At 36.0% G+C, this 9,740-nt stretch overlaps 1 protein-coding gene across 1 annotated transcript; it reads left to right on the top strand.

Moving 5' to 3' along the window:
• Window positions 1–7,082: 7,082 nt before the first annotated feature.
• Window positions 7,083–8,816, top strand: LOC141391909 (uncharacterized). Its single transcript, XM_073964643.1, has one exon. The coding sequence runs from the start codon at window positions 7,083–7,085 to the stop codon at window positions 8,814–8,816; it is 1,734 nt and encodes a 577-aa protein (XP_073820744.1).
• Window positions 8,817–9,740: the final 924 nt, after the last annotated feature.

Genomic DNA, 9,740 nt, shown 5'->3' with positions numbered 1-9,740 from the left:
TATCATTGAGCCAATATGAATCGGCGTGCACTCATTGATATGAGAGAAGTCTCCCTTGTCCCATCTGGGATGTTTGTGGAACAATTATATATTATATAAAATAATGGGTTAGTGTGAAAATTTTATAAAGATTTTTTTCCCAGCATGTCGCCAGAAAAAAGTTAGTTTTTTGGCCACTAAAAGGCTACAAAATGAGTAGTTAATCTTTTGCTACTAAAAGTCGTAACTACTTATTTAACTACTTATTAGTGTCCAAAAATAATGTGTTGTAATTACTTTGTGAAACTTCATAAAATTAAATAAAAACATTTGAAATACATTTGGTGCACCAAATGATTTGGAAAAGGTCACCAAATTTGGAGTAGAAATAAGTTTCTGAAATTATATTGAAATCGGTTCAGATTTGGATTGAATTCTTTCATATTCCATTTTCAAAAAATTTATTTTTTTTCGTGCTACATCAACGATTTTTGTATACATAGGTTAAGAAAAAATTCTCCAGTACAAATCCGCTCGCGAGCGAATTTTCAAATTCGGATATGGCTTTCATATACATTTTCGCCTGATTTCACGTGTTTGCTGTACAAAACACACTATATCTGTCCAATTTTGATGAAATTTGGAATGTGTGACGGAATTTGGTTCAGTGGAAATTAGTTCAGGTTTATTTATATCCCCATATATACCCCCATATATCGTACATATTCACAGTGGTGTGGGGTATCATATCGAGCCCTTCCCGCGAAAAAGATGTAAGCGACATTTTTTCGATTTTCTTTTTTTTACGGAAATTGATAAAGAATATTCCAACACACCATCTCCCAAATTTTTAGAACTCTGCCATGTACCGTTACAAAATTAGAGCAAAAACAATTTTGATGTAAGCGCCCTTTTTGTTTTGTTTACATTTATAGTTGACAGCGAATTGTCGCTTACATCAAAATTGCACATTAACATACCCTGTAGTTATTCGACTATATTACAAAAAATAGGCTTTAATCTTATAATTTTTCAAATAAATACTTACTATAAAAGAAAGTTACTTTGTTTGTGGATTGTAGATGTGAATTAATCTAAAAATGATTGGTTTCAAATAATTGTTTTTTTAATGTAACCGCCACTTCTTAACGTGCTAGTCTGATTGCGTGACAGCGAAAAAGATGTAAGCGACACAAACTACCGTTATATTGAAGATATTCCACAAATTATTTATTTGTTTAGTAAATAGCATTTATTAACGGAACTATACCAAAATTTTGTAAAAAATCTTGCTTAGATCAAACGTTATTCAATAAAAACCTGTCTCCCGACTTTGATCCTTTCCATACTGGTTCTATATACATATATGTAACAAATGTTAATAAAACATTAAAAAACTGCTCTCCTTGACTCCGACCAAAAAAATGTTTTCCAATATTTAATTTTCGGTATATTTCATTCTTTTCAGCAAATGTTAAATTCGTTGAAAATTCAATTCCACAATAAATACCACAATGCTGCAACTGTAGCCAACTGCCACTTCGTGTATATAATCAATATCAACATGTTTTCGGATTAGTCGAAATAGAGTTTGTCGCTGTTTGGTGCCCGAGTCCCCCCAAAATGGTTTGGTGCGGCCAAATTTTTTGAGCTACTTTAACAAATTATTACGTTTTTTTATTAGTGGTTCTGTTTGGCCATAGGTCAATTGAAAAAGAAAACGATGTATTTTTGAATTTTATTCTTCTTTTATTTTTCCAATATTTCGATTGTCATCGACAATCATCTTCAGGGATATTTTTTTTTTGGAGATCACCTGTGCTGGTTCAATGTCACCATCCTAAATAATTTTGGTTTTTTTTTGGAAATTTCAAATGAAAACTTAAATTGTTCTGAAGGGTCTGTACTGGAAATGTCTAAGAAATATTTAAACTGTTTTTGAATTGAATACTCTTTTTGAGAGAAACTTCCAGTAAACCTGAATTACTATGTTATGCCATGTCATTTCATTATTAAATAATAACGTGTTTTGTAATTCTGTAATGAATATAAAGGTCTTGAGGCTTTAAACTCATTCTGTATGCAAACAATTTCAGTTTTGTGCGGATTAGAAGTGTATGAAATGAAATATCTATTGGAAAAAATGTACGACATATCAAGGTTTTTCCGTAAAGTATCTCTCGAAAACCAATCCGAAAATTGTTTTACTGACTTAATCAAAATTTTGTATTCCTATTTTATATCAACTTGTTGCTAAATAATAGGATAACAAATTATTGTTGTGCATCATTAACTTCTAATATATGTTGTAAATAGCATACCCATCTGATTTTTTCCTATCTGTAATAAAATTGTAGCTGAAAACAACTGTAAACGAAATTAATGCTCAAACATTGGTTAAATGGTATTAAAATCTGTTGCTGTTGCCTAGAGGCTAACGATAAAAATGTACCTCATCGATATAATGGTCTTATGTTTTGACGAAACCCGCTTCAAACTATTTGGAGTTCGCCTGTCTGGGTGGAGTGCTGTTAAGTAGACAGCGGAATTTTATGCAACCCCTATTCTTGGTCCGATTCATGTCAAATTTTGGGACTGGGCATATTTTTGGCTTCTGATTGATTGAGGCTACAACTTTCAAAATACCGAAAATCGGGAGGTACCGTTCTATGAGGGCTATATGCAGACGTGGACCTATACTGACAAATTACAGGTGGACATTTTTATACTCCCAACGAAGACGTTATACAAAATGTCAGCCATTTATGTGTGATGTTGAGGCCACAATCTTCAAAATATCGGAAATCGGGAGGAGATTTTTTCGAGACATAGATTAGGTTCGAATATGGGTTATATCGTTTCACTCTTTCAGGTACCTCCCACACAAAACTTCAAATATCCTGTCCCATCTGGGAAGTTTGTGGAACAATTATATATATCCGATTTGACCAACATTTGACGTACATATATCAAGTACCAAGAGGGTCTATGTGGGACAACATCTTCGGATACATCCCTCACAGTTTAAGGGCTGTTCGTCCTTGGGTTTAAGGGCTGGGTAAGTCCATGGTTATGTCAGGAATGGACCAAAAACTTCTGTCGGCCATTTGTCAGAACAATGGGCAATATTTTTCAACCTTTCAGATGAAGGTAAAATCTTTAACATAACAAGTAAAAAAGTGTCAGTCGGCTTTGCCGACAGAGGTATACCCTCAGCCAATGTGAATTGAAACTTTCATCTACGGTCAGATAGAATGTATTTAGCGTCTCTTCAGAATTTTGTGGCCCTTTTTCGACATTCGGACTTGCCGACAAAAATGTGGATTAGGAATTAACACAAATGTTGAACTTTTGTGGGGGAGGTACCCTTTAGGGAGGACCGATATGGGCCATTTTAGAAGTTAAACTTAATTTTGACAAAATATTAGGAGATCCAAAGTTTGGACCAAATTGGTTGCACCATTCAAGTGATATCGTCCTAACATTTTAGTGACATTTTTTAAATATTGGGGAGAAGTACCGGAAGTTGGGGACCGGTATTGCCCCATGAAACTAAGTTTGGATAAAATATGACGAAGACCAAATGTTGCACCAAATCGGCAGAACAGTTCGAGAGCCACATATGGTGACATAGGGCTTTTTACACCTTTCGGGATGGTTTCTCGAGAAATATGGACCTGCTCTTGAAAAACTTTTACCGTCGTAATGGAGGTAGCGAATGCAAATCGCTTCAACAAAAATCAAAGAGATTCGAGAGCAGGTCTTAAAGTGAACCTTTCCGAAATTTTGTGTGGGAGGTAACCAAAGGAGTGCACAAATATAGTCAATATTCGAACCTGATCTATATCTGGTAGATATATTAGGATGTGCAGAGTATGGATTACATCAGTCACTCCCTTCAAGAGTTATCGTGCGCATATTTTTTCCGAAGATTTTTGAATTTTTGTGAGGGAGGTACCTGAAGGAGTGGACCGACATGGTTTATCTCCGAACATAAACTAAATCTTGTCCCGTCGTATGGGGGGCAGCGAATACAAGTTGCTACAACAAAAATCAAAGCGATTCGAGAGCAGGTCCTAAACTGAACTTTTCCGAAATTTTGTGTGGGAGGTACCCGAAGGAGTGGACCGATTGAGTCCATATTTAAACTTCAACTAAGTCTGGTAGAACTTTCACGATGTACAAAGTATGGACCAAATCGGTTACTCCCTTCAAGAGTTATCGTGCGCACAAATTTTCCGAACATTTTCGAACTTTTGTGGAGGATGTACCGGAAAGAGTGGACCGATACAACCCATCTTCGAACTTAAACTAAGTTTATGAAAAATATTGCGAAAGCCAAATTTTGAACCGAATCGGTTGCTCCGTTCGAGAGTTATCGTGCGCACCAATCAGACAGACAGACGGACGGACATGGCTAAATCAACTCCAAATTGTCTGAAACACATTTCGTCCAAATATACTTGGCGTCTAAAACCATTATTTCGATGAGGCACATTTTTCCCGTATGAAAGTGTATATGGTAATATTCAAAAATGTTTTACAATCGTTGAAGTTGAGGTTCACCATTTAATAAGTCGCGAACTGTTAACATATTTTATAAAATATGAATATATTTATTTTAATTGAAGTGTTTTAGTCACGATCTCTTAATATGGACCATAACAAATAATTTTCGTGGAATTTTCGTGGTGGTAATATAAAAAAATGGGTAAAATGTGTTGAAGTTAGCAAGTTTTTTTGTGTTTTTTCTTGATTTCTGGTAAAACCAAGGAAAATTCAGACCTGAGCTCAAAGAAAGAATTGAAGAATACCCCTTGGGCAACATGGTTCTAATGTATGACTTCTCGATATATACAGTGCATCCCCCTTAAATCGATGCTGACATTTTGAAGTTTTGAAATCGGGGTTTTTGGAATTTTTCTTATAATTAGAGGGCGCAACCATATAATGAACTAAACTATTTATTGGATTGTAGAACTCGTGATTCCACGTCGTTTGATGTATATCTCATGGGTGTGCTCCGTACAGCTCCCTAGTAATAGGAGTCCAAAGTCGAATTTTTGGTGCGTAATTTTTCTTTAAAAACCTATTTTTTGGCTTCAAAATTTACAACTGTGATTCAGGTACCCTTGAACCCCGCGTGATTTTAGTTTTTTTCCGCGCCGGATTTAATGAGCCCTACCGCGATCGAATCCATCCACTAAAACCGCTGATATAGATACCCTGAAAATAGGAAAATAAGCTCAATTTTATTTTGACTAATCCGCATACTAAACCGCGATTTCCCTTAAATTTTTTTACATAAATGGAATCCTTTATACGCGATTATAATATTTGTCGAAAAGGTGTGTCATAAGTTACAGAGATTCGGGAGTAGTATTCGTATTTAACCAAAAATAGAATCAGGTAGCACATCCGCGGTTCTTGATGAATCTGTATAAAATTTGTCTTATTGACGTATTTTTAACAGGGGGTCACTGAAATCGGATGCGCCTTATAATCATATGAACATCGCGTTATTTTTATCCACATGAAGCATTTTGGTGTAGTAAGATGCAACTGATGGCACACTTTGGTCGCTGAATGAAACATGGAAAAATGCAAACATATTGACAGAGATGCACTCGCTCTATGCGAAAAGCACATGCGCCTCAACTGATTTTAACTATTTCGCGCGTTATACGGTTTTTAACTTTTACGTTTTTTCTTTGATTGTAATGCCAATATCACTTATTATTTCCTAATTCTAGTGCTTATCACACTAAGCAATTATACTTTCACGATGATAAACTATTTTCCTTGAAGAGGTTTTAGCAAAATAATTCAGGTTTTGTTTGGAAATTTAGCGAAATAATAGAATAACTCCCAAAAAATGTTCTCAAATTTTTCGTATTAAACCAAAAAATATATTCTTGAAATTATGTTCCAACAATAAAGTTTTGTCATTTGTTGTAGCTGCAATATGCAATTTAAAATCCCAATCTATAAATTTTTGGTCTCACATTTTTCTGGACATTGTCTAGATTCTGTACGTATTTTTAATTTATTTTTTTAGACATTGTTATGGACTCTGAGTTAGAATAAATAAAATTTACTCCAAGATTCTTTCATTATTTTTTGATTTTCCGCGAAAATGAAAATAAATTTAGCAAATATTAAGGCGTCTACGGATAGATAATAAATGTTGTTACTGATTTATATATACATTTTGGTATTACAACACAAAGGGAATTTTTAAATATATTTTCTTTATAAGGGAATAAAATAACTTTTGGGCGCAGCATCCAATTTTGTGAACGCGAACAGATTTGAAACCACGATTTTTTTCTTAACCCATGTACCAAAAATCGTGAATGTGCTTGTAAAAAAATTTTTAATTTTCGATGGAATTGTAAAGGAAATTTGAAATTTACCATATACCCTCGTTAGCATAAATGCTGAGGGTATAAGTACAGGAGAGGTGTACCTGCTATGTTGGGTTTTGAATACTCCTAAAATAACATTAGCAATTACCCATTCATTGAGATTATTGCTTTTAATCCACTGTTATTTCAGCGATTGGTATCTCCCAAAAATGTATAAAATACCAAATTTCCTAATATATCATTAAATTGCAAAACTCACAATACAGCAATAGCAGTGCCCAAAAAAGCCATGGAAAAATTAGGTATAGAAATGATCTCCGTAATTAATGAAATCTGTTTGCAGAAGTATATGACCATCAATTACATGTTTATTTAGTTTTACATTGAAACAAAAATTATGCCCAAGAGATTTCAATTTGTTCATCCTTACTTTAAAGTCCCATAAACGGCAACCGACAACTAGAAATCATTTTAAAAGGGAGCTACTAAGTATTAAGAAGCAAGTTACGGTAAACTTTTGCTAAAATGAATTTAAAAAATTTGATAATTTTCTCTTCGATTTGCATCTTTATGGCCAAGAGAATTGCTAGCGTGGATAATTTGGATAAAATTTTACAAGGTGGGGATTTTGCTGAAGTGAAGGAGACATTTCAACCAAAGAAAATCGCTATTTTGCTTAATACCGTTGCCGACTTTTGGAACATGACTTCGTTGTACGTTATTTACAATTCAAAGATGTCTGAAAGTCATCTGTTAAAAGCGTTTTTGAAGGCCTTAAATGAGAGAAATAATCACTTTGATCGACTACCACGAATGATTCTGAGGGACGTGGATGTGAATAAGCCTTTGTATGATATTGCCGATATTAGAAACAATGCATTGGTGTTGACCTTAATGCACAGTATTCATGATACGGTTTTGAATGCGACAGCTCGTGCAACACGCAATCGTAGGTCATGCTTTACAATTTATGTCCTGTACACCCTTACCTATGCCCATGATCATCGCCATTTATTTGAGCAGTTGTGGAAATATCAGTTCAGGAGACCTTTGGTTATTGTGAATGGTCAAGATTTACTGACCATGGATCCATATCCCGCATTGCAAATTGTAAATGTCACTTCGCAACCAATGTCGACATGGTTTCCCATTATAGACAAAATTCGAGATTTTAAAGGCTACACCGTCCATATGCCCGTACAAACCGATATACCTACTACGTATTTTTATATGGATGAAATAACGAAAAAATATAAAGCTGATGGCTTGGCTGCGTGGATTGTTATTGAGCTTATGTCACGTCTCAATGTCACCTTGGATGTGTATCCTCTAAATGTCAACAACTCGTATATTATGAATGTTTTGAAAATCTTTGAACTACTTCGCAGTGGAGAAATCGAAATAAGTCCCCACCTAATGACAATTCTCAGTCATGAAGATAACATTGATTTTAGTTATCCGTTCATTAGCACCTCACGCTGTGTTATGGTGCCGCGCCCCAAGACATTTACCATTGAATTGTATGGCTTTATAAATTGGAAATTGTTTTTGTTTGTAACCGCGTTCATGATGCTGTATGAAGTACTTTGGAAATTCTATCCAATATATAGCAGTAGAGTCCATCGCGGTTATAGCTGGTTACGTTTAAGACCATTCTCGATACTTTGTGTCCTCTTGGGCATACCGATACCACAATTGCCATTACCATCGTTTACACGACTACGCCTGTTTGCATTTGTGCGCCTTATAATTACATATTTCATCATTGCATTCAGTGGATTGTATATTTCACAACTATTTTCTACTAATTTAACATCTATCCTCACAGCAAAGTCTGTCAAAGGAACTCCAATTCAATTAGAAGACATACTCTCTGGTAAGATACCCATAATGACAAGGTCATACGATGCTGAACTGTTTGCTAAGCTGTATAAAGTGGGACGTCATGATATGACGAATATTATGGAAACTCCATACAAAGATATTCAAAATCATCGTTCCCAGCTGAATTCGTCGTTTATGTATTTGGTCACAAAGGAAGAATATGTGGTTTTCGATGAACAACAACGCTACTTGCATCCGAAGCGTTTTAAACTTTCAAATATTTGCCATGGTCCTTATCCGTTGCAAATTCAATTACGTGCCGATAGTCATTTTCTGCAGTTATTCCACTTCTTCATTCTATCTCTACGTGAAAGTGGTCTATATGAATACCAAAAGCGTACCCTCTTTGCGAGGGCTAAACAACATGGTAAACTTGACTATATATATGAGACGGAGAAATCACCAGAATTCTTTGTTACTTTTAATACATTATCGGCAATGCTGTGCGTTTTATCGGTTGGTTATACCACCAGCATTGTGGTATTTATTTTTGAATTGTATGGGGAAAGAATTGGGCGTGCATTCAAAGGAAATAAGTTTATAAGGAAATGGTTTAACTATGTGAGGGAACCGGAAGAAGAGTGAACCAAGAGAATAATATGTGGAATAAATCTTTATTATGTAATTTTAAATCAACACACATAAATTCTGCTTAAGCACCATATTGCAGTTTTTTTACTAGTTTAAGTGGAAATTTTTTGAGCTTTATAAATGTAAACACAGTTCAATAAAACATTTGCTGTCAATTGTCTTTATGTGTAATTTTTAATCGAACTAGTTGTAATTCGGCATTTGAGGTTATTAGTGGCCACGAAATTTCTCCACAAAAAATCGTTAACGTAGGTACATGTCTTTCGTTGGCGAAAGGGAGGCTTTCTAATGCAGGGAGCCAGCCATACGGGCTTGAGTACAGTTGCTGTGTTCGTAGTCCGCCAACCGACACGAGAGTGTTAGGAGGTTGGGAAGTATTTTTGAGAGCTACCCCTTTGCGCGGTGGCTAATACATTCACTCCACCTCCGGGTGTTGTTCCACTCCACCTCCGGGTGTTGTTCCACTCCACCATCGGTTGCTGTTCCACTCCACCTTCGGTTGCTGTTCCACTCCACCTTCGGGTGTTGTTCCACTCCACCTTCGTGTGTTGTTCCACTCCACCTTCGGGTGTAGTTCCACTCCACCTTCGGGTGTTGTTCCACTAGTCAGTACTCGTAGAATACCGTAGAGGCTAACCTAGAACTAACACTAACGAACGACAACCCGAACAGCCGAGCTGAGTGCAGAATCACCGAGTAGCCGAACACCGAATCCCCAGTGGCCGAACAGCTACAGCACCGAATCACCGAGTGGCCGAACACCTGCATCTCGAATCCCCTAGTATCCGAACAGCGATCATCAGTGGCCGAACCCCTAACACCGAGTGGCCGAACACATACGAACTCCAAGTGGCCACACATCTACTACACGAATCACCGAATGTCCGAACCCAGAACACCGAACACATACGAACTCCG

The sequence above is a fragment of the Musca autumnalis genome, unplaced genomic scaffold, assembly GCF_047663935.1.
Source record: "Musca autumnalis isolate F117 unplaced genomic scaffold, ASM4766393v1 scaffold_1, whole genome shotgun sequence".
In the NCBI taxonomy this organism is placed as follows: domain Eukaryota; kingdom Metazoa; phylum Arthropoda; class Insecta; order Diptera; family Muscidae; genus Musca; species Musca autumnalis.
This window is presented reverse-complemented; position numbering and strand designations above follow the sequence as displayed.

Bases quoted from the DNA above. Each gene is read 5' to 3' on its own strand.
- LOC141391909 (XM_073964643.1), top strand. From the start codon at position 7,083: ATGTCTGAAAGTCATCTGTTAAAAGCGTTTTTGAAGGCCTTAAATGAG.